This window comes from Carcharodon carcharias, chromosome 26 (assembly GCF_017639515.1).
Source record: "Carcharodon carcharias isolate sCarCar2 chromosome 26, sCarCar2.pri, whole genome shotgun sequence".
Classification (NCBI taxonomy): Eukaryota; Metazoa; Chordata; class Chondrichthyes; order Lamniformes; family Lamnidae; genus Carcharodon; species Carcharodon carcharias.
The window spans coordinates 13,959,360-13,985,298 of record NC_054492.1 but is presented as its reverse complement, the minus strand read 5'-3'; the positions used below and the strand labels follow the sequence as shown (position 1 = coordinate 13,985,298).

Below are 25,939 nucleotides of genomic sequence, written 5' to 3'. Positions count from 1 at the left end.
ACCAATTGTCATGTGAACGTTCATCCAAGATGCCATGAAGCTCTTGCATTTTGAATCTAAAAGTGTGATTATTTCATACTTCTAGGAGCCAAAAGACACTTGTACCAGGACACATGCCTCTTTCTTTTGGAGTTGCAATTTTGGGACTCTCAGAGACAGGGGACCCCCACAAATCGGATACTGGTCTTCTGCTTGAAATATCCATTGGACTGAAGAACATGGGTGGGCTCAAAAGATTCCGTAGCACTATTCAAAGAAGAGCACAATGATTTCCCGCATTCCTGGCCAAGACCTTATGAGAACCAACACCTCCAAGAATACTCAAATTCTCTAGTCATCGATTCATTTGCTGTTTGTAGGTCCTTGCTGTGCTCTAATTATTTATCACATAACAGTAACAGAAGCATCTAAGAAAAAAAAAGCTGCAAAATGCATCCTCTTCCCTTATGTGGTCTGACTGATTTTTAAGTATATAGTGTTACTATCCCAGCAGATGTTAACATTGGACAAGTTAGATCCCAGGGGGAAACCTGGCTTGGTAGATCCTAACTTTTTTTTAGAAACTGTAGAGGAAAGTTACTGAACAAATTCACAGAAGTCCGCTGATGAACTTTTAACAAAGAATAAAATATTTATTCAAACAAGAAAAAATGAACTATATTACACCAGACAAAAAGGTTGGAATGATATCAATACAAACACATGATGATGATTGAATTTCCCAATATTCATTTACCCAGCAATATCTTTACAGACACACAGGTCAGTCAAGAGCTACCACTAGATAAAAACAAAAAAACTGCGGATGCTGGAAATCCAAAACAAAAACAGAATTACCTGGAAAAACTCAGCAGGTCTGGCAGCATCGGCGGAGAAGAAAAGAGTTGACGTTTCGAGTCCTCATGACCCTTCGACAGAACTTGCGTTCCACACACACACCTTAAACCAGCTTATATTTCCACTCTTTCTTGGACTCGAACGCAAGTTCTGTCGAAGGGTCATGAGGACTCGAAACGTCAACTCTTTTCTTCTCCGCCGATGCTGCCAGACCTGCTGAGTTTTTCCAGGTAATTCTGTTTTTGTTTAAGAGCTACCACTAGCTTGACACAAAGGCTCCTTCCTTGGGACTGGCACACGTGCAAATGGTTTTCTTCTGGCGAATTCTTGAACATTCACTTGATGCTTCTCACCCAACTCGTTTCACTCTGAGACACCCAAAAATAACCGCACTTTAAACTCACCTATTTCAGTAGCAACACCATTAAACTGATCACGTTACTGAGTCCTATAACTGACTATTCAGTTAACTACTGTCCCACTAGCCTTGTACTTTTCTCAGAGGGTTGAAAAATCCCTGCCTTCACTCTCTGACAATCACTGAACTCTTCCCTGTCTTTCTCGGTGTCTCTGTATCACTTGACCAGTGTTGCTAGGCAACAGCCCAGTTTGTCTATTTTGTTCCCCCCCGCAACTAAAATCACTAAACATCTAACCCCTTTTTAACCCATCTCTAACTTCAGGGGTTGTAAAACCTCATTAAAAATGTATATAATATAAACAAACCCAAGAGACTGATCTTTCAGCCACAGGCCCACCCAGGCTTCTGGGCCCCAAGGCTCATGAACAACCAAAAATGAAATTTATGAGGATAGGTTGGGCAGGCTAGGCTTGTTTTCATTGGAGTTTAGAAGGGTGAGGGGTGATTTGATTGAAGCATACAAGATCCTGAATGGTCTTGACAAGGTGGACATGGAAAGGATGTTTCCTCTCGTGGGTAAGTCCAAAATTAGGGGAGCACTGTTTTAAAATTAAGGGTCGCCCTTTTAGGACAGACATGAGGAAAATTTTTTTCTCTCAAGAGGGTTGTGCGACTTTGGAACTCTGTCTCAGAATGCGGTGGAGGCAGGGTCATTAGATATTTTTAAGGCAGAGTTAGATAACTTCTTGTTAGGCAAGGGAATCAAAGGTATTCAGGGTTAGATGGGTATGTGGAATTTGAAACACAAGCAGATCAGCCATGATCTTATTGAATGGCAGAGCAGGATCGAGAGGCCGAATGGTCTACTCCTGTTCCTATTTCTTATGTTTCTTATGAACCCATTTTACCTTTTTTAACACACAAATATATATTTAACCTAAAAATTATACATTGTTCCTACATTGTTCCAAAAGTAAGAATTTAAATTTGAAATCCCTGAAAATCAGCATGGGAATCATAATGCATTATTAACCTGCACCTTGTCGATTGAAATGCAGGTATCACACAAACCTGCTGCTCACTAGAATGATGTCTGAGTGCGGCCAGCATGATCTGCACCGTTCATTGGCTGCATGTGTCAGCAGGGACCTAAAATCACAACTTCCTAACATTGCTTAAAGCTAGACTTTAACACATAAGGTGGCTTGTGCATCTTAAAGGGGAGGCTGGAGCTGGTACTGGGAGTCGTGCAGGAAGTGAATGATCAGGGGAAACAGTGAAGAATGGAACACACAGGAGAGCAGTTCCAATATTTTTTGGGCTTTGCAATGGAAGTCTTGTTGGAGGGGTGGAAAGGTGATGTCCTGTACCCAGAGGCAGGGGCAGGGGCCAGGGGGGGGTTAGTAAGAAGCCCTTGAGACAGAGTCAAAAAGGAGTGGATGCTGATAACCATGAGGTCAATGTCAGAAATAAAGCCCTAAAGGACTAAATGCAGTGCCCCAAGAAGTTCAATGACCTTACAAGAGTGGCCAAGGGCAGTGAATGCATTTTCAAATGTTAACTATGCTACTAGCCTCAGTCACTGCTCAAATTTCCATATGCCCATCAATCACCTACCAACAATCTCCCTTAATCAGGATTCATATAGCTTCACCTCACCCTCACACACTTAGCACAACTGCAAGCCTCACACTTACATCTCACAGCTTGAACACACAGCTATTCAACCATGACAGCCACATCAGCCAAAAAATTGTATGACGCTCTGACACACTCCTATCTATTGTGCAGGAAAAGGTGGTGCACAATCAGAGGCAACAGGAGCTTAATGGGAGAGGGACAGACCCAATGTCATGTCTGAGCCCTCATGGAGAAGATGCCACTGACAATTATTGCAATGAATATTGCCAAGGCTCTGGCAGTGGTGGTACTCAAGTCATTGAAGGTGATGGTACCCTCAAATATAATCCTCCTCCTCACGTCCCACTTGTTCCTCATCCCACAATCTCTTCTGACTTACAAGCTGCCGATTGTATAATCATGTACCTCTCACATCCCCCCATCCTTTTGCCACAACTTTACCATTGTGCCTTTTCTCTTTCAAGCGTCCAAGAGGTTCAGCCTGGTCAAGCAGTGGAGGAACACCAACATGAGAGTGAGCGATATTTTTGCATGGTGGCTGAGCAGAAGCTGAGTCCATGGCAAACCAAAGGATGACTACTGGGCGAATAGGGCTGTTCACTGGCAAAATTGCTTGTGATTCCAGTGCACATGCATGCAATGAAGGTCATGCTGCCACATGAAATATAATCAGGCTGAAACATTACTTTCGTTGCCTGGACTGCTCTGAAGGAGCCAGCAGTACTCGGCAGAGTGGAGGAGGTTGGAGTGGAAACCGATATAGCCCCTTTCAGGCCAGGCAGGCCATAAAGAATGCATCTGAATGCGTTACCAGTAATCCCATTCCCCATTTGCCAATAGGGTATCACCTTACCTTTCCTCTGTTATTGGCTCTGACAACCCCAACTCTACCTTGCCAACATCTTTCTCAACCCCTCCATTGCCCATGTTGTCAGAATGCTTGTCTCATATCCAGTCTTAGATGAGCCACAATGTCTTTCAATTAAATACTAGCAAAATCAAATCCATTGTTTTCAGCCCCCAACAGAAACTCTGTTCACTTGCCACTGGTTTCACCTCCCTCTCTGGCCACTTGTCTCAGGCTGAAATAGGCTGTTTTCAACCTGCATTCAAGCTGACACTGTATTAAGCTTCCAGCTCCATATCCTTTCAATCTACGACTGTTAACATAAATTGAGAGACCAATGGTCTGTGGAAAAGTTGAAAACGAAGCAGAATATTCCTTGTACATAGTGCACAAAATCGCAGATAAAATGATTGACACACAGTTCGGAGCTACTGCAGTCACACGACAAAATAAGCAGCTGCAGATTACAATTAATATTTTTAAGAACAAGAGATTTGAGAAAACTAACCAAGCAGAAATCATAAAACCTCAACTGAACATTTTCTATAAAATCCATGGATTAAGAATTACAAGTAACCACTAATTTGCAGGATTAGTCAGAGAAATTGTCCTCTTCTCTGCTCCCAATGAATCCCTCTCTTGTTGAGCATTGTAAACAGATCTCATGTGAAAACTATATATTTTTGTCACCCTTTGTAACATTTTTTGCTACACCCAAATAGCTTCAGTAATAGCTTGTGTACATAGAGCAATTGCTTTTTTTTAATCAATTTTCTCTGATTCTCTAAAGGTGCTGATTCCTTGTTGGGCATTGCTCACTTATTGTTATCTCACCAATGTGACTTTTATTCTTCTGCCAGCCTTGGCAGTGAATGTTTACAGAATGTTCACCCAATGGAACATCATAAACATCTCCAACTCTGTGCTCCCCCAACAACCACACGCAAGCACTCCCAGTAGTGATTGCTGCATAGCAATCAAAATCAAGAGCCAGGCCAACTTGCCCCTCCTTAACCCAAGGTGGTTGCTGATGTGCAGTGTTCTTACAATGCCCCAGCTGAGGTTAGAATAATTAGAGCCAGGTCTCAATAAAATCATAATAAATAGAATAATTAGAGTGATTCGCGAACAGCTGATTTACTCCAGGTCTAAATAAAATCATTCAGACAGCATTTTGTCTACATTGCAAAAGCCAACATGCTGTAGAACAAATTAATGCATTAAGTGCTTGTGGACGTGGGCGCTGAGAGTCATATGAATCAGCAGCTCACTGGCTCAGCAAGTCTATCCATCAGATGAGCAACAAGTGCAGGTTTCAAAATGCTGGAACCAGAGCAAAGTACAAGAAAAGCAAAGTTCTTTTATCAGTGTTTTAATGTTATTAGATAGGTAGTTTTAACACTTCTGAATTTCCATGATGTACAGCAAACCTTTTTTTTAATTTTAGAGACAGCACCATCGCAAATGCAACAGAAAATACTTATGTATATCAGGCAAATATATTGGCGTTGGTGCATTAAAATAAGTTTTTTCTTTGTTTGACTGTTTTATTGGAATTATCAAAATAAATCAACTCAAAATAAGCCATGGAAGGAGAATGCAACATTCTTTTGATTCACAACTTATAACAAAGTAATTGACAGAATTTCTCAAATAGGAAGCCCTAGTTTTTAGTTTAAAAAAAATGACAATTTCAAGGAACTTTTCTCCTTAGACTATCCATCGTCAACAACCACCTTTTCTCCAACCAATCTAAAATTGACCATGTGAATGTATGCAAAATAGAATCCTGAAAATTGTTTCACCTTCCAGGTGGACTGCCAGGAGCAACCAAGTTTACTTATGACAAGACTCAAAGGATAAGCTTACTGAGGAGCAGAGATGTCAGGCACCAGAATGGACTAATTGAATGTATGTTATTTAAGGTTTAGTGATGGTGGGTGAACAGCCTCAAGATGCAGCTTTGCAGATACTTATGATGCCCTGACATCTTACAAGGGAGGGGAAGGGAGGAGACAATACCATTAAAAGAACCAAGCCGGATGGGGGAGGGTTTAAGCCTTTATTTCTTCCTTTTGATCAAAAATTTGTTTCTTTCAAATTTTGTTACGGCAGAACAGTTCTTTTCTCACATTGGACGCAAGAGGGCAAAGTTTGATTCATCGACCTAAAGTAAATTAGGCATTGTAATCTAGGTACTTAGACAAAGAACAATCTGCTAGCCAACATCTACAGCGCTCAGTAATGAAACAGGCTTTGTACTGTTTGTTTTGTAATATGCCTAGATCAGGCAGACCAGATTTAACTTTGCATTGGAAAGGATCATAGCTTCAGTGATAGCTTGTGTACATATAACAGCCTTTCGTAGAAGTGTAACACAATTCGGATATGATATTTTTAGTTTAAGTGAATATTGTTGTCCAACGTAACTAGAGTAAAATAGAGAAGACCATAAAGGTCTGCTCAGTAAAACAACAAAATAACTGTTTGGAAACCTTCCAAAAATACCTTTGAGATTAAGAATGAAGTTTTTGCTTGGAGTAGCTCACTAAGGTTTAATTAACAAGGTACCATAGGGCGAATTTCATCATCAGTCCCGCTGACAAACAAGGGTAACCTGGGCAGGCACCAATGGGAAATTGGATGGAGAATGTATCTGCCAGCCCAATGCCACTTCCACAATAGCAATGTCTCGTACTGTACCCAAACATGGGTAGGTTTAGTAAAGTGTCTTGTATGAGTGGAAACATGGCATATTTCTCTTCTCATGGAGCATAGTAACACTGGGCCCTGGTGATGACTTGTGGTTCTAACATATGGGGCTGCAAGGACCTTGGGATGGGGAGAGACACTGATAAGGTCCAAAGGAATGCAATAATTTCATTCCTCTGACTCATCATTTTTAACTTAATAAAACTGAACCTTCTCTTCAGCTATTGCAGAGATCTGCCACAGTGATTTCCCTCATTCAAAGCCTGACAGAAGTTGGGAATCCCACCAGAGGTCTACCTAAAATATTTCTCTGTGACCCTGGAAAATTATCAAGACCAGAGGTAGGTAACAGGAAGCCCCACCCTGCCAAAGTTATGGCACCATTGTAGCCTTTAGCAAAATTTGCTTCAACATTTCCAAGTCAAAATCCTAAAGATAATCTTTTGTTACACAGTGAAACCAACTCAAACAAAGAAATCTGATTTTAAAAACACTAATTTAAATAACTGCAATGGGCTGTAACCAGGACTCCAGCCTCACATATTATCAAAAACAGATTCATTGGACTTTGTTTTCATTGCTATATGGAAACCAAAAGAAATCAGCTACATAGAATGTACAGCACAGAAACAAGCCATTCGTCCCAGCTGGTCTTTGCTGGAGTTTATGCTCCACATGAGCCTTCTCCCATCTCTCTTCAGCATAACTTTTATTATTTTCTCCCTCATGCACCTATCTAGCTTTCTTTTAAATGCATTTAGTACCTTTAAGACAATTAAATGCCATTTTAAGTTGAAAAGAAATAAGCACATTATTCCTCCAAACCAGGTCTTCCCTGCAATGATCCATCTGTTAAGCAACATTTTCTAAAGCAATAATTTTACATTAATTGTAATATACACTTATTCTATACTTTCTAACTTCTGGAAAAAAATGTTAAAGAAAAGACATCTTTTATCCATCTAATAAGCTAAGGGCCGAATTTTCACTACCGAGACGTATAACTTGAGTAAGAAAATTTCCCAACTCACTGGACCTGCCTCAGTAAAACGTACACCAATACAGCAATTTTTGTTTGGTGGGGAGGATAAGAATGGAGTGTGGGACGGAGTCAGGCCCACCAACCTAGCAAGCAGAACAGGGGTGGGTGAGTGCTGAGGCAGACTGGTTAAAAGGACTGTCTCACTTCCCTGGGACTTTGTCCCAGTTGTTTCAGGGGCTCTTAGGTCCACTAGCCCTCATATCCCTAACCCCTCCACCCACCCACTGCCCCATATACCCTCCATGCCAACTCAAATGTCGCATCTACTCCCAATGGCCCCTCATACTTTCCATGTCAACTCAATGCCAACTCATGACCCCCGCCATCTCATGATACACTCCATATCCCCTCCCAGTTGCCAGATATCTACCATGGGAAGACCTCAGGAGTCATTTGGAGATGAAAAAACAGACTTATAAAAATCTCATAGCGCTCACTCACCCTTGATAGTGAAACAAAACTCCCATTCATGATACCCATTCATAGCTTTTAAATCTCAAGTGGTTAATCTCTTATAAAAGCAAACAAGCTTCTATTCAGGCCCCATAAAGACAGCTAATTGTTTAAAAGACTCTTTAAACTGTCAAACTGTGAACTCAGAAACTTTGCTAAGATGATTGTAGCTTTTAAAACTCAGCCAAGCATTCATAATGGCATAATATTAGCACTTGGGAAATGTCAACCAACCACCAAATGCTACAGTTTTTTTTTAAATTATCAGATGGCCTGTCAATCAAAGCAGCCTAATAGAGAGTTTTTCTTTTAATCTCAATTGCAGCCTGCGTTTTCTTCTTAAAGTTTAAAGAGCAGGCAATTTAAAAACTTCACATCATGGCAGTTATACAGACCTATATGCCCTTCAACAGCTTTTACGTCTACTCCTTAAATTTGCGACTCCCATACTGTGGATTAAGGCTTTTGCTACAGACAAAATGTGGTCCGTTTCAACTTGCTGAGTTTAGATTTCCCTCATGTGTGAAACACACACCACCTCCTTTCCCCTACTGGCAGCAATTGAATCTGCTAGAAATGGGGCAGGATTTTCGCTTTCAGGTCCTGCCCACCATTTTTAAAGGTCCATGGAGTCTTACCTACTCAGGGAAAATCTGACCCCAAGTCTCTTTTGCAAGACACAAATAGCTTTCAAATCCAGGTCTTAAATTAAGATTAGCATGGTTACATCAAATTAGGAAGTACTATTTCAGGTCAAGTAATTTTAAGAGAAACCCAGGGAGCCAAAATTGTCATGATGATGTAATGTGTGCATGTGGAATATTAGTCTTTAATATCATCAGCTATTGACTTAAGATGGCTGCTGCAGCTCACCTGACACATTTGGAATTACAAGTTGGTCAGTTTCTGGAAATTTCCAATGTGGATTACAATTAGGAGATGCCAAAGCAAACATCATATGGAATTTCACACTTGCTGATGTCAAGAATTACCTCAAAGATGAACTGCCTCTCACCATTTGCATTTCTATAATGGCTATATAGGTGTTGATATGTTCTTCCCAACTCACCACAGGAAAGAATGGTCCATTCAGAACTGATTACTGGGTCACTAAAGCAACTAAATACCTAGAGGCAATAATATAATAGCCAAAGTCTGTCCAGATATAAGCTAATCAATAACTTTCTGTGCAATACGCACCATTGAGAGTTCATGTGACGAGAATCATCATTTTTTAAAAGTTTTTATTACAACACCCTGCTTTCTTCTGAAGTAGCAGTCTGCAAATGAAGCAGCAGCACTATCTCTCTCTCTCCCTATAGTGAAGGAATCATAAACAGTGAACTCTCTACTTTTTGCCTTTTATCACTGAGCCTTAATTTGGCCAAAAGTTAACCTCCTCTACTGTATGGCTTGTAATTTTGTGTGTGTGTGCTGCAAAGGTCAGGATATGGGTTTATCTTTTAAATATCTTTATATCTTTACCTGGGTAGGCTTTTAGCACAATAAACACTAACCCTTTTGTGTTTAAGCTCAAGAAATCTTGCCGGAATGAGTTATATGCAATCAGCACATAAATGGTTAAGCACGGACACTGAATTAACATCTTCATCCTTATAAATTCCAAAAATCTCTGTTATGATCAATCAAGGCGTGGGAAAGAAAGGCCAAGTCCTGGCTTGTGTCCTCACCCGGTCATAACAAAACACCTTCAGGGGAGATAATGGTTACTGGTCATTGCAAACTTAAAATATAATTTCATTTTATATTTGAAAACCTAATTCTGAATGTAGAATCAATAAAACCAATGTGAGCTTTAGCATTCCACAGCCAAAAACCCCTAGAATATCCCAATAGCTTCTTAAATCAATGCTGTAGCCTGAGAAGCAACTGGTCAGCATTTCAATAAAGGTAATATAACGCATTTAACCAAAATTAATTTTGAACAGGATCTATTATATGACAACATACTGCAGTCTAGTGCTTTTAATTCAAAGTTGTTTAATTGAAATGACCTGATAATTCATTCAAAGTCCTGAATTCACACTATTCTGTGTTATTTGCATTGCTTATCGCCAATTATTGATTAAGTCGATTTTTTTCTTAAATGCAAAAATCAACTTTTGGTTCAACTACTTTGCCTCCCTGTGAAATTCTCTCTTGGCAATGTCAGTGCCTGGAATGCGCTTCCTTGCATGCAGCAATACCAAGTTATTTATTTGGTGACCTCGGATTTCGGGGGCATGCATTCGACTATGAAAAATTACGACTTGTCCAACAGTATAATTTCTCCATAGTTTCTCCTATGCAGACACCATTGTTAATTTTCAAAGAGTAAGGGAACTTCAAAGAAAAGTTCTGTTACGCCTCCTAATACAGAGGTGAAAGCAGTACTTAATTTACATAGAAACATACATAGAAAATAGGAGGAGTAGGTCATTCGGCCCTTCAAGCCTGCTCCACCATTCATTATGATCATGGCTGATCATCCAACTCAATAGCCTGCTCCCACTTTCCCCCTGTATCCTTTGACCCCTTTCACCCCAAGAACTATATCTAACTCCTTCTTGAAAACATACAATGTTTTGGCCTCAGCTACTTTTTGTGGTAGCAAATTCCACAGGCTCACCACCCTCTGGGTGAAGAATTTTCCCCTCATCTCAGGCCTAAATGGTCTACCCCGTATCCTCAGACTGTGACCCCTGGTTCTGAACTCCCCCACCATCAGGAACATCCTTCTTGCATCTACCCTGTCTAGTTCTGTTAGAATTTTATAGGTTATAAGATCTCCCCTCATTCTTTTGAACTCCAGAGAATATAATCCTAACCAACTCAATCTCGCCTAATATGTCAGTCCCACCATCCCAGGAATCAGTCTGGTAAACCTTTGCTGCACTCCCTCTACAGCAAGAACATCCTTCCTCAGATAAGGAGACCAAAACTGCACACAATATTCCAGGTGTGGTTTCACCAAGGCCCTGTATAATTGCAGCAAGACATCCCTGCTCCTGTACTCGAATCCTCTGGCTATGAAGACCAACATACCATTTGCCTTCTTTACCGCCTGCTGCACCTGCATGCTTATCTTCAGCGAATGGTGTACAAGGGCACCCAGGTCTCGTTGCACATTTCCCCCTCTCAATTTGTAGCCATTCAGATAATAATCTGCCTTCCTGTTTTTGCTGCCTAAGTGGATAACTTCACACTTATCCACATTATACTGCACCTGCCATGCATTTGCCCACTCACTCAGCTTGTACCTAAAAATTAGCAGAAAAAATATTCTTAATATCAGTTTGAAAACTGCAAGGACCCTAATTAATCTTACTGAAAGAAACTCCTGATGGAAGGGAAGGGTTACTGAAAAATCTTACCAGTCTATTTACTATCCTGGGTATCTATAACCTGCCACATCCCCAGAAGATTTGCTTTCCTGTTTTAGGCTTTTCCACACCATATACCTCTGCAACCAAGTCTAATAACCTGCTCGCCAGTTTTTTTTTTAAGTCTACCTTCAGGCACTTTTGGGGCTGGAGATCACTGATTGACAGCTAAAAAGGAATAGAATTAATCTAACCACATTTTGAAGAAAATGGAGATCCAACGATAAAACAAATGAAAATGCTGGGGATTGTGGAGACTCCTGCTCTACATTAGATGTGAGCCTTAGCTCAATGAGAACATTCTCATCTGAACCAAAAGGTTGTGGGGCAATTTTCCCCAATATTTCAGACGCTAAAGAGACTCCAAGGTGACCAAGCCTTTCCTTTTGTTCTTCTTCCATTCTCCCTTCTTTCATTTGCGTAAAATCTATTGTTTTTCTAACTTTTCCCAATTCCGATGAAAGGTCATCGATCTGAAATGCCTAAACGATTTCTCTCTACACAGGTGCTTCCAGATCGGTTGAGTCCAGCATTTTCTGTTTTTATTGGGGTCTTGAGCCACAAAAATAGGTGAGTGAACGACTAACCCAAGACTCCATTTTGGTAAAGAAGTTGAAGCACATGTGGGGAACAGCCAGCTGTCCGGAGGGTAATTGGGGAACTGATTGCCACTTAAATTCCCTGCTGGGCTCATTGAAGTGGCTGTAACTCTTTCGAGTACAAACCCGTTTCCATCTGTTTCAGATGAAGTTACATTGTTTCATAGTTTGCCATTATGAGATTTGAACTCTTGATCTTGGGGTTTCAAGCCCAGTACCATAACCTCTTGGCTATTTAGGCCAAGCTTGAAGTGGCTGTATATCATTTTGGTGGCGAGTACTTGAACTAGCTCCTAACAGCGATCAGCTGAATAGAAAAATAGGCATTTCTAATTATTTTGAGAGCTACTTGAAAGCATACTCACCTTTTACTGCTCACTTGCTGCTGGAGGCTTGAAGTAGACTTTTGAAATACATGAGGGGGGGGGAGGGGGGAGATGGATTTTCTGGGGCAATTTATCAGAACTTCAACAATCTAGCAACATTTATTCCAGAAATACTCAGACAATTTCAGTTAAAAAAAGTTCATTCTGTTACTTTTCCTTATAATAGTTACCAGGAGAGAGGGAGTTCTTGGTCACGGGCATCTTGCTAGCGGTCCCCTTTGGTCTGCAGCAGGAATAGAAAGAGGACATGAGACAAGCAGAGAGCAGCAGCTGCTGTGGGGGAGAGGGATAGGAGAGTGAGGTAGGAACCTTCCGCTCTACAGGTAGAAGACATCCCTCCTCCTCTGGACATCCTCCACTAAAGCCTCTAGTGCCATGTCAGAGAACCAATGCGTTTCAGTCCCTGCACCATCCTGCTGTTGGGTGTCAGCCAGCCCACTCTACAGCTTACATGAAGCTGCTTGTAGTCATTGAATGGTAAACCTGAAGTGTCTGTTTTAGCACTTCCAGGCAACTTCAAATTATAGGTAATCAACAATTCAGCTCAAAATTGCATCAAATAGGCATGTCTTATTAGCAAAGCATGTTTTCACTCTTTCAACAAAATAACCCACTCTAGAGATTTGTGCATATAACCCAGGCAGATATCTCATCAGTGCACCGAGTGAGCTGCACTGTCGGAGGTGCGGTTTGCACTTGCAGATGGATGCAAAAGATCTGATGACATTATTCGAATAGCCCATTCCTGCGTCCAGGCCTATATTTATTCCTCAGCCAATACACTAAAAGCAGATTTTTCTGGTCATTATCTCACTGCTCTTTGTGGAACCTTAATATGCACAAATTGGCTGCCACATTTCACTGCATCATAACAGTGACTACACTTCAAAAGTACTTAATTGGCTGTAAAGCGCTATAGGGATATCCAAGGTTATGAAAGGTGCTTTATAGATGCAAGTCGTTTCCTTTTCTTTTTATTAAATAATGCCATCAATAGCATCCTTTCAAGGTAGAAAAAACTTTTCATACAAGTTGTGACCAGGCAGGCACCAAACGCTCTTCTGAGTTAGGTATTCTATTACCTGCTGATTGGTCCCCTTGCCTTTCTGAGAGACAATATAGCTGGCCCAGTGTCAGAAATGCACAGTAATACTGTAACTATGACCAGTTAACTTGTTCTTAGGTTTGTTACATCCAAGGTATAGTTCCATTTCATACCTCAATGTGCTGTTCCAATTCATCTTCCTTTCATTAATGTTGAAAATTCTTAAATCGAGGCAAAATTGCCAACAATTCCATTCAGCTTTTAAATCCAAAAGAAGCATTTTAAAGCTATAAATTTAATTCAGAGATAGCAATATTTACCAACACAAAATGCATCCTTCTTCCCAATACTCACCTTGCTTAGCCCTTCCTAGCAGAGTTGAAGAACAAACCTATAAATGCGTGATACATGGACCCTTTCTTACTTCTCTTTTGCCACCTTTCAGGACAAAGGGACATTGGTCCTTACAATACTGCCAAACATTATTCTGAAATCCTGTAGGTAAAAACATATGAATGGAAGTAAGCCATTCAGCTCAAGTCTGTTCCGTTTGAGAGTTGTATCACGGCCAATCTACATCTTAACTCCACCTACCTGCCTTGATTCTGTAATCCTCAACACACCTACCTTACAAAAAACTATCAATCTCCATTTTGAAATTTTCAACTGACATAGCTTCAACAACTCTTTAGGGGAAGTGTTCGACATTTCCATTCCCCTTTGTGTGAAGAACTGCTTCCTGACATCACCCTGAACAGCCTAGCTCAAATTTTAAGGTTATGCCCTTGTTCTAGTCTCTTCCCCTAAGCGTGGTCATCATTTATATACACAGTGAAAATCTGAAGCCCCTGTACTTCTTAGGTGGTTCCTCAGGATCGAGGATGACCTGCTTCCATTCCAATTTGATGGGTTCGAAGGCAGCTAATAAGTAGAATAAATGGTCTGAAAACTGTGCCACATGTGGCAGGAGTTGCTTGAAAGGCGGATAGATGAGGTACTTGGAAGTTTGCACACTCTCTCCGCTGCCTTGACTTCACCTCAAAATGTTTCCAAAGTCTACTGATGTGTTTGATGCCTTCCCAAATGATCCTTCGCCATTTTGGTCAGTGACAAACCAGGGACCCCATGTGTGATCTCTTCAGGGATGGTTTAAGGATATCCCAACAGCATTTCCACTGTCCTCCTGGGAGTCTCCTTCTGAGACTGAGTTCTAAGTAGAACAGTTGCCACGGCGGGGGGGGTCTGATGTCAGGCACAAAGATGAAATGTTCCACCCAACAGATCGCTTTGATGCTGGGCATGTTGGCTTGAGAGAGGTTACTGCTGTTAGGCCAATTTGAAGGATCTTGCAAAGGCACTGCTGGTACTTCTCCAGTGCTCAGAGGTGCTTGCTGTAAGTTATCCAAGTTTCCAAAGCATATAGTAGCGGGAAGATCACTGCTGCCCAGCAAACCATGACCTTAAGCTGAGGTCTGAGATCCTGGTTTTCAAATACTCTTCCTCAGCTGGCCGAAGATTGGGCTGGCACGTCGGAGGCAATGATGATTTTTGTAATCTATGTCTCCCTTCATTGAGAGGAGGCTCCCAAGGTACGGCAAGTGACCCACGTTTTCAAAGGTCTTGCCACTGATCTTAACTGACAGAGGGAGGTGTGCGCTGTGACAGCTGGTTGAAAGAGGACCTTCATTTTTCATTTTCTCATATGCTTCGAAGGAGGAGTCGACAATGATCTGGAGCTCAGTTTGAGTGAGCGCCCACACAAATGTCATCTGAATGGAAGTAATCCTTTCTATATATTGTAAAAGGCTGAAGCCCCAGTACAGATCCCTGTGGGACACCACTAGTCGCATCCTGCCAATTGGAATACATTCTCACTGTCTCCGAACCAATTTGTTTCCCATGTCAATAAGTTGCATCCCACTCCACGTGGTCTCATTTTGTGCAGAACCTTATCGAATGTTATTTGAGTGTCCACATAAATAGCATTCATTGTTATTGCCCATACAAAAGGTAAACAGCTTTTCATACAGAAATTCATCCAATATGACAGAAACAATACTAGATTTCGCTCCCCCCCCATGTATTTTAATGATAGAGGTAATCCATTTAAAATAAATAGAACAATCCTGTTACTATAATCATGAGAAGTGCAAAATCTAGCTCTCAGCTATATCCATAATATATCAAACTTTTATTTTACATACAACTACCACTTAGTGAATATTCAAACTAGTACGAGTGAAAGTGATCAGTTTATTTCACAATACTTCATGCTGTGATGTCTATCTCCATAGGGAAGCTGCACATTTTCGAAGTCATAATATATTCAAAGTCCATATCTAACTCAGTGAGCCAACCAACAGCAATGGGTTGGTTACAAATAACTTACTTCCTCACGATAAGTTCTTTCTTGCAACCAGAAATATTAATTAATTTTTTTTTCTGGCTCTGTATGCCAGCTAAAAAGGAAGCCTTCCTAACAGCACTGTGGGTGTAGCTACACCATGTGGACTGCAGTGGTTCAAGAACGCAGCTCACCACCACCTTCCCAAAGGCAATTAGAGGTGGGCAATAAATGCTGGCCTAGCCAGTGATACCTATATCCTGTGAAAGAATAAAAGAAGATTAAGCAACATGTTTCCATGCCTCAAAAACTGCCAGATGCCTGACAGCAAAAAAGCGGTCAAAAGTGACATTGCTACGAGAAAAACTGTTAACTTGCGTGAAACACTGAGGGAGTGAAAATGAGGCGCACTACACACAGATGAGCAGGGGAACACGTAATCAAACCTAACATCACCAACAGGCAGGCATGTTAATCTGCCTCTCACTGCGTGCTTAGTTCTCATGTTGTTTTCCTCACCACTTGATTTGCAATGATTTTCCAGTCCCCTATTTTCTGATGATCCTCCCCTCCCCACCTCCAATCCTTGGGAGTCTGTCATGCTGTAAAAAGAGGTCAGAGGCTGGGAATTCTGCAGAGAATAAGTCACCTCCTGCCTGCCCAAAGCCTGTCCACCATCTACAAGGCACAAGTCAGCAATATGGTGGAATACTCTTCACTCACCTGGACGAGTGCAGCTCCAACAACACTCAAGAAGCTCAACACGATCCAGAAGAAAGCAACCCACTTAATTCACACCCAATCCACCACCTCCAACATCCACTCCATCAACCACCGGCGCACAATGTTTGCAATGCATACAATTTAGAAGATCATTGCAAAAACTCACCAAGTCTCCTTCAGTAGCACCTTCCAAACCCATGACCTCTACCACCTAGAAGAACAAGGGCAGCAGAAGCATGGAAGCACCACCACCTGCAAATTCCCCACCAAGTCACACACCATCCTGACCTGGAGCTACATCGCCGTTCCTTCACTGTCGATGGGTCAAAATCATGGAACTCCCTTCATAACAGCACTGTGGGTGTACCTACATCGCGTGGACTGCAGTGGTTCAAGAAGATGGCTCACCACCACCTTCCCAAGGGAAATTAGGGGTGGGTAATAAATCTGGCCTTGCCAGCGACATTCCATGAACAAATTAAAACAAAGCCTAGCTCAAACATCTGCAGAAATTTTGTGGACAAATTCTTTTTTAGGAAACTGAATTCCCAAAACAACAATATCAGCTATGTGAATCTCATTTGCCACTGTAATTCAGGTAGATGCTAAAAATCCTATGACACCATTCTGAAAAGTTTGTGCAGTTATCCCAACCAACTTTCCTCCCCAAACAACATCACCAAAAACAAATTAACTACTCATTCAACATTTGTAGAATCTTGCTGCTGCAAAATGGCAGCAGTATTTACCTACATAAAATAGTGTACTTCAAAATAATTAATGCTACAGTGAAGTGCTTTAGTGTCATCTGAGATATGATGGACACCAGATAAATTTAAGTCTCTCGTTGATATTATGTATCACATTATGCTACATACAATCAGAATTAAATGTTTATTTCACTGTTACCTAATTTATCAAAACTAGAAGAGCAGAGATCTAAATTTGTGTCTGAATCAAAGAAAACATTTAAGAACAGTACTCACCCCCTGATTTCCCTGGAAGCAGATTACTGGTTGATTTGGTAAGGAAGCCTAGGAAACAAAATAAATTATTGTTTTAGAGGAAGGTACGGTGATTAGATAGGACAAATGCATGTTTATAAGCTTGCACACATTAATTTATCAAATACATCTCAAGTTATGATTTAAATCAGATTCAGTATAACATCTAGGAAAACTCACGATAAGTTTTGACATACCAAATTGTGAGCAGACATCTATATTTTGAAGCAAAGGCCATTGAAAAGTCATTACTTTTAAACACTTTATAGAAATAGGAAATATTTATGAGACACAAAAACCCTCCCTACTCACCATATCCAGAAAAGCACCCGCTTCTCCCTTGAACCCATTTCTACATTCCACTTCAACAGCCTCCCTGGTAATTAGATCTACAGCCCTACTCACCTTTGGCCAAAAAAGTTCCACAATACAAACCTTAATATTCCAAGTTTTTAGCTTGTGTATTTGGGCCCTTAACCATAGCCCTTTATAATGCTGAAAATTAACCAAGTCACCTTGAAGTCCTCAGCTTCCACCACCCCACACCACCCGCAAAATCTAAAATTTCCTCAAAATCTTTTTCTCTAGAGCAACACAGTATGTATTTTAAGACTGTTGATATTAGCAAAATGTCCACCCACTGTATCAGGTAATAGTCCATTGCTGTAGATGAGAACCTACACTAAACATGAAGATTACAAACATATTCATAGAAAATAGTTTCATACAACCAAGTCCTGATATTCCTCAACACTTTCAATGCATCAGTGTACAATGCTTAGATGCTGGTTTGGCATTATATGTAGCTTCTTCTTCTTGTGTCCATGGACAGTCTATACATGGTCCAGCCAGAACTAGACACATTTTTGCACCTTGTTGTTGAATTCGGCAAGATCTGCAACAGTGCAGGAGATGTTGCATATTCTGTGGCTCAGTTCCACATTCACAATTTGTTGGGCAGGTTGTATATCCCCATTTGCTTAGTGACACCTTTGAACAACCTACACCAGTCCTAAGCCTCATAAGGTTGCCCAGTTGCAATTAGCTCCTGGGGGAAGACTTTCATCCGATAGAATTTCCATCACTAGGGGCCAAGGTAGAAGCGTTCACTTGGCGGCCCTGTGTCAACCAATTCTACCACCACCACGCACAGCAAGTAGTGTATACGTAGTTAAATCGTGGACATAATATCACAGATAAATTTATGGTTTAACTCCATGCAATTACATTGGTAGCACATGTATTAGTTTTTATGAAGGCATATATTAGGAGTGTTCTATACAAACTCAACATCAAATTATCTTTAAAAATGGCAATATAGCATTTACATTGTTGGCAAACAAGTTGAGTTGGAGCAATTAATGAGCAATTAATTTAAAATTACTTCAGTTTTGAAATGAGCCACCAATTATTCCATGCATTTCTGAAAGTGTATGAAAATTTAAGTACTTGGTTTATTATTTCAGATTAAAAATTAAGGGTAAACAGCTGTTTTTCACTCATTATCTTTTCACAACGAGATATGAAGATGGGCTGGGCCTTAGTAAAGTTCCACACCCACTACAGTGCATAACATAACAACCAAACCATCAGAACCATTCTATGGCTCAGGGCAAAAAGAATGACAGACTTGCATTTATATAGCGCATTTCATGACCATGGGATGTCTCAAAGTACTTCACAGTCAATTAAGTCTCTTCATTGTTATAATGTAGGAAAAGGAGCTGAATAGCAATATGATAATACCAGATAATCTGGTTTTTTTGAGATGTTGACCGAGGGATAAATATTGGCCAAGACACCAGGGAGAATCCCCCTACCTTTCTTTGAAATAATCTCATTGGATCCTTTACATTCACCTTAAGAGACAAAAAGGGCCTCTATTTAATGTCTCATCCAAACCTCCTATGTAGCAGTCCCCTCAGTACTGCACTGGAATATCAGTGCTCAAGTCTTGGAGTGGGACTTGAACCCAGAACCTTGAAACTTAAGAGGCGAGAGTACTACCAACAGAGCCACAGATGCCAGGGGAACAGACGGCTAAACAGATTGTGTATATTATAAAGACAGTTCCATTCTACAGCACATAGGTTCTAATTGAGTCTCTTTTATCCTATTTGTAAATTTCCATGCGTATCAACCAATGTTTTGGGTTGTTACAATAAGCAGAGGGTTCCTCAGAAAAATCAGCTTTTTACTTCATGAATACTTTAAATGGTGTGAATAGTCTAAATATGAATATTGTCCAGAGGATGTCCTTGTCTTCTTCAAAGAGAGAGTTGAGGCTTCATTTTAACATTTCATCCAACGGGCAGCATGCTATCAGCACTACACTAAGCCTTGTACATTTTCTATGGAAGGAATGAGAATGATGGGGCATGGTGCCTTTTCTGGTCAACGTTTTCTGTACTTGCATGCAATAAAACAAACTTGACCAGTTCAATATTTACAATTCATCCTTTAGATGAGGATCCACCTGCCTGTTCTGGTAGTTTAAGCCAACATTAAAATATCCCGTATCTATCCATAAAGAACAGAATGTCTCAGCCAACATTCCTCCCATAACCAGTAATTCATCCCTTGCCAACCTGCCACAAATGGATGCTGTAAATTATTACGTCACAATCACTGCACTCCAAAAAAATTGCTTATTTGTGTGAAATGTTCGAGATGTGTTGACAGGATTAATGTTATTAAATGCTCATCTAAATTCCTCTCTTTACATTCAGAACAGATTATGCGCTTTTTCACCAAACGGTATGCGTTTCTTCACCAAACGGTACACGATTCTCACTTGGACTAACGCAATTAAATTAATACATCAGAGCAGTGTTCCAAGAATTCTGAAAAAAGTTTTCTGAACTTTTTTTTCATAAAAAATACAGCATGGTTAATTATAATTTCTATTATTCTGCAATCAAAGGTCACTGTAAAGAAAGTCAAGACAAATAAATCAGGGTTCTTAGCTGCAAAATATGTACCTGGGAGAACAGATAAAAATCTGTGATTCAAACAATGGAAAATTTTCTGGCACATTATGTACAAATATTTGCCGACTGAAGGGGCTAAAAATACGAACGAACTGTCCTACAGGAACATATGGAGCTATAATCTAAAAGGCTAACAAAAAAAATTGGGGCTGGAATTCTCAACATATTCTTCAACTATTTTGTGGTTTTAATGTTATTCAGTGTTAATAGCTTCAAACCGATGAAAATATTATCTAGAGATTAAAACAAACGTGCCCAGTACTGCAACAAATTCACAAGAACAAACTGGCAACCAAAGGGTCAACAGATGTTCAAGTCTCACGTTGTAGAGCTGCACATTCGCCAGTTTCCAAACCAAATATTTCAATTATTTCACTGTGAAATGTCTTTCTCTCTCTCTCTCACATACACAGACAGTATACATGATCAATATTATGTCAATCTCTTGTGCAGAACAATGCTTAATTACAGGCATCTCAAATATGTTTAAATTCATCTGATTAATTCTGTTTTATGCTTACGTTTTATTGGGGAAAACTCGTGAGTAAACATCTAACAAATCTTCCAGGAGGGAGAGTTCTGTACAGCGCAGCAAACAACTGCATTTATGAGTAAAGGCCAGCATAATGTACCAGTGTTGGAACAGTTCAGAGCCCAGAGGTCAAACATACATACGCTAGTTCTGAAAAAATATATCAAACAGCTACATCGGTCAAGCAATCAACTGCAAATATCTGTGCATGTCCTCATAAAGAGCCAAGAGGTAATTTCCCCATACAACCTAATACTCAACCTCAAAAAGTAGAGAAGATCCTGCTAATGCAGCAGTAATTGAAATTCACTCCTGTACAACAGAAGGAAACATAAAAGCCAGGATTTTTACTAATTGATTTCTTGATACTTCAATGGATTTACAGCAGTTATTAACTCAAGGTGGTGGCTCACCACATCCTTCTCAAGAGTAATTAGTGATGGCCAATAATAAATGCTGGCCTTGCCAGTTCACACCCCATGAATGAATAAGAGTAGAAAGCTAAAAGTGTGCACATGTTATGTGCTGAGTCAGGACAGGATCAAACTTAGTTGTGAAGTCTCCTGCAGTCAAATAGCTTGTTTACATTGAGTTTGCAAATAAATAAGCTGGACAATTATAAACACAAGCAAATAAGAACAATTCTTCTCAGGTGACAGCAATATCACAAAAGAATAAAACAAACATAAATGAGAATATTCTGCACGGCCAAGTTCAAAATGTGTAGCTTTGTGGGTCTAAAATGAGCAGTAACTATAAAGACAACCCCTCACATGAAGCATTTCTATTAAGCCAATGGCACTGTTTTCAGGGGCACACGAGTGAAAAAAACATGACATAAGTGCATCAGCTTGCATTTGAACCCAAGGAAAACATGAAAACAATTCAAGGCATATTCACTATAAGTGTTCTCATATTAATTAGGGCCATTACTGGGAGTTAATTTGTCCTGACTGTTTTTTTGTCAAATTTAAGGTTTCATCTACGAGAGAGCAAAGCCCAAGGCATTTAGCTCAAAATAAGCCAAAAGGGAAACTGATAATTAGGTGGGAGAGAAGGAGAGAAACATTTAAGAGTGTCAACCAAGCAGAAATGGAGATTCAACGTGACACTTACACTGTCAGGTTCAAACTGGTTGAATCCAACAGTCTGTCTATGCTGAAGACTGTTACACCTCAATTTATGATAGTAAAACTGACAATTCACTGTGCAGGTGTATTACCATCATACATGGTGACAAGACACCACATTGTAAATCCTAGTTACTTGAAAATGTGCAGAAGACACTAAGGACACTTCAGTCAGACAATTATAGTTCACAGAAGCTGCTTTTATGCAAGCACAAAACACAGTAGTATGGGCATTTTTATAGTGACATAGTTTTGTATTGCCAATAGAAAACAGGATCACCACCCACTCACTGTAATGTGAATCTAGTTATTCAATAAGTGGTAGGCAGCAACCAATGTGTGGTAGCATTTTTTTTAAATGATAATTTTTTGGCATACCCCTTTGCCCTCTTTTTCTATGAATTTTCCACCCTCCTCTTCCAAAGGCACCAGCTCCTTGCAGCAGTAGTTTATGGGTGCCAGGTAATTTGGACAATGACCATGCCATATGTTTGGAGCATGGCTGAAATTATCAGCAGGCTCCCACCGGTGTAGGTGGGGTAGCAGTTTGGCTGGGGGAAGGGGAACATTGTTGACCCCAATACCATTCTCACCCAACATCCACACATATGCATTTCCCTCATGGGTGGTGAAGTGCTATAAGGAGCAGGAGCCTTGCTGATTTTTCACTCCCCAACGCAGGAACCTTGCAGCCAATTACGCTTTCCCTGTCCCTCCTGTCTCCCTAGCCAAGATGAACTAAATCACTGTACGATGCATTTGAAACCTTTTTCTGGGTCACTAGCCCTGCCTTAACTAACTGAATCATAGGGATAGCTCTATTCGGTACAGTTTGAAATGTGAACAGACTGCCAGCAGGCTAGGGAAAAGGAAGAGCATCTGCTTGACGAGGAATTAACTGTGGAAACAGCATGGCCAAGGAAGTTTCAGCAAGCCAAGTGCAACTGAGGCAAATAATAGAAAACAATCTCAGCTGTAAACTGACAACTAAAAATTGCCATTTCGCTGTGTGGTGCTGACTCACTGCTTCAATACAGTGACTTGGATGAAAAGTTGAAAACACCTTGCTCAAAATTTAACACTGCACTTATCTTCATGAAAGCTTTGCTTTGTACATAATTGAAACATGCATATGGTAAATAGTAACACATTAGATTTTTTCATAAATGCAGTGTTGAGCAACAAACTATTTAAACATTTTTGATATATTCTGATCTGTACTGCTACAGCTACTCAATTATTTTTGAACACCATTCCCTTAACATTAAAAAAAAACTCTAGAAATTGTAATGTTATGTGTTGCAAATGTGCTGCAAATCGATTAAAATTACAATTGCTGAGATTGTTTGCTGACACTAACACATCTCTACAGATTCTGACAGACCTCTGCTGTGCCTTTCCAGCATTTTAGGTTTTTTCTCGGATATAAGTCATAAACTACAGCTTATGCCGCACATCGTGAAAGGTGTCAAGACTTAAGCTTATTACGTTTACTAGCCAACAGACCTGAATTTCCAAAAACTTAGACTCAGTTAACCTTCTCAGTTACAGCCCCCCCCCTACAAACTTGCTGAACTTGTGGAAAATTTGGAGTGGTCAGTTTTAAAAGAACTTAACAACCTTCAGAACTTAGTAATTTTATTTTTTTGAAAAAGCACAGTTAACATTTTAAAATTACAGTGCTCCGTTTGAACATATATCAAAAGCCACTGTGATTGACAACCATGTTAACCCCAGGGAGCATTCTGACCATAGGTCAGTTTAAAGAGATGCACAGCAACAAATGGTCTGACCAACTAGAAACCCCAGCTGAAATAGCCAATAGGAGGCACAGCCAATTAGGAAACCAGGGCAAAGTTGCCAATAACAGGTAGTGCAAAAGGGAAAGCAGGATTCAACTGAATAGACAGAGGAGAGGACCAGGACTAACGAGGCCAGCTCAGAACAGACCAATGGGGCGTTGGGAGGACTGACCACTGAGAGCGACTGCGGGGGAATGTAAATTTACCTTCACCACTGGGATGTACAGTGATACAACACTTCCTAGAATGAGGGGGATAGATTCACACCCCCTCAGAATGAAGGAGGCAGATAACAGCCCCACACCCTGGTTTACGGTAGACAGATACCTCCCCAACCCAGAATCAGGGGGCTGAAATTCCGCCCCCAACTCCCGTAGAATGAGGGGCACAGATGCCTCCCCACTCCCTGGAATGAGGGTAACACGCTTCACCCCCTCCGCTACCCCGGAATGAGGGGGACAGACTCCCCCCACCCCAAATGAGGTGGCACAGACCCCCTCCCAAACCCCTGGGAATACTGCAGGCACAGACCCCCCTCCCCATCCTCTGGAAATGAGGGGGGCACAGACCCCGCCCCTCCCCACCCTCTGGAAATGAAGGGAGGCACAGATGCCCCCTCCCCACCCTCTGGGAGCGAGGGGGGCACAGACAGACCCCAACCCCCAGGAGTGACAGGAGCACAGACTCCCCCTATCTCTGGGAGTGAGGGGGGGGGCACAGACTACCCCTACCCCCTGGAATAAGGACAGATCCCTCCCCAACCCCAGGGACACAGACGCAACGCCCCCCCCCCCCCCGGGAATGAGGGGGACAGAACCCCCCCGCCCCCCACAACCCCCGGGGAATAGGGACAGACCCCTCCCCCAACCCCGGGGAATGAGGGGCACAGACCCCCCCCCCCCCCAACCCCCAGGAATGAGGGGCACAGACAACCCCCCACCCCACCCCCAGAATTTGGGGGACAGACCCCACACCCCCAGCCCAGGGACACAGACGCCCCCCCCCCCCCCCCTTGGGAATGAGGGGGACAGACCCCCCTCCAGCCCAGGGAATGAGGACAGACCCTACCCCCCCCAACCCCAGGGACACAGACGCCCCCCCCTCCCCACCCCCCCAAACCATCCCCAGCCACCAGGACGTGTTTTCCCGGACAAACCCTGTCAGCTCCGCCCGGGGACGGAGGACCGGGAGCCGGCGGAGCGGCACCGACAAGCGGGGAGGGTGGGAGCCGGAGCCCGGGACTGGGAGCCGGGAGTCACCGGCCGGGAGGGGAGGAGGGTGTCCCGGGCTCGGGCTCCCTGCCTCTGCCCGTATCCCCCCCACGGCTCTCTCCCCCCCCCAACCCCACCCCCCCCCCCCCCCCATCCATCCCGGAGCCGCCAGCCCTGAGCTCCCGGGAGCAGCAACAGGTCCCGTCCCCCTCTCCCCGGTCAGCGAGTTGACTCACCGCCAGCCGCCGGTAAACCTCCAGAGCCCGCACCGCCGTGTCCGTCAGTTTGACATGGAAAAGCGAGAGCCGCGCGCCCGAGTTCAGCTTCTCACAGGAGAGACCGAACCGCCGCTCCTCACCCAGCGCCGCCGCCGCCGCCATCTTCACTCAGAGCAACCGCCAGCCGCAGGGGCGGGAGACAGAGAGAGAGAGAGAGAGACCGAGCCGCTGCTGACTGGATCACCGCCCCGCGCTCACTGGATCACCGCCCCGCGCTCACTGGATCACACTCACCGGATCACCACCCCGCACTCACCAGATCACACTCACCGGATCACCATCCCTCACCGGATCACATTCACCGGATCACCGCCCCACACGCACTGGATCACACTCACTGGATCACCACCCCGCACTCACTTGGTCACACTCACCGGATCCCCGCTCCACGCTCACTGGATCACACTCACTGGATCACACTCACTGGATCACAATCTCACACTCACTGGATCACACTCACCGGACGTCATTCACTGGATCACAACCTCACGCTCAGTGGATCACTGCCCCACACTCAAACCGTCTCACATTCACTGGATCACTGCCTCACACTTGCACCAGATCACGCATATTTGATCGCCACCTCTCTGGATCGCTATCTCACACTCACACCGGATCA

General features: G+C 42.2%; 1 protein-coding gene across 2 annotated transcripts in view; it reads right to left on the bottom strand.

The window, feature by feature from the left end:
- The window catches only part of LOC121269783 (RNA polymerase II elongation factor ELL), an 88,230-nt gene extending 62,798 nt beyond the window's left edge, over positions 1-25,432 (bottom strand). For both annotated transcript variants that reach the window (XM_041174695.1, XM_041174696.1), the window contains exons 1-2: positions 25,279-25,432; positions 17,360-17,407 (exon numbers count right to left, since the gene is read on the bottom strand). In XM_041174695.1, the coding sequence (XP_041030629.1) occupies positions 17,360-17,407; positions 25,279-25,422 (192 nt within the window). In that variant the 5' untranslated portion in view covers positions 25,423-25,432. The remainder of the gene's footprint in view (positions 1-17,359; positions 17,408-25,278) is intronic.
- Between the last annotated feature and the right edge of the window lie 507 nt (positions 25,433-25,939).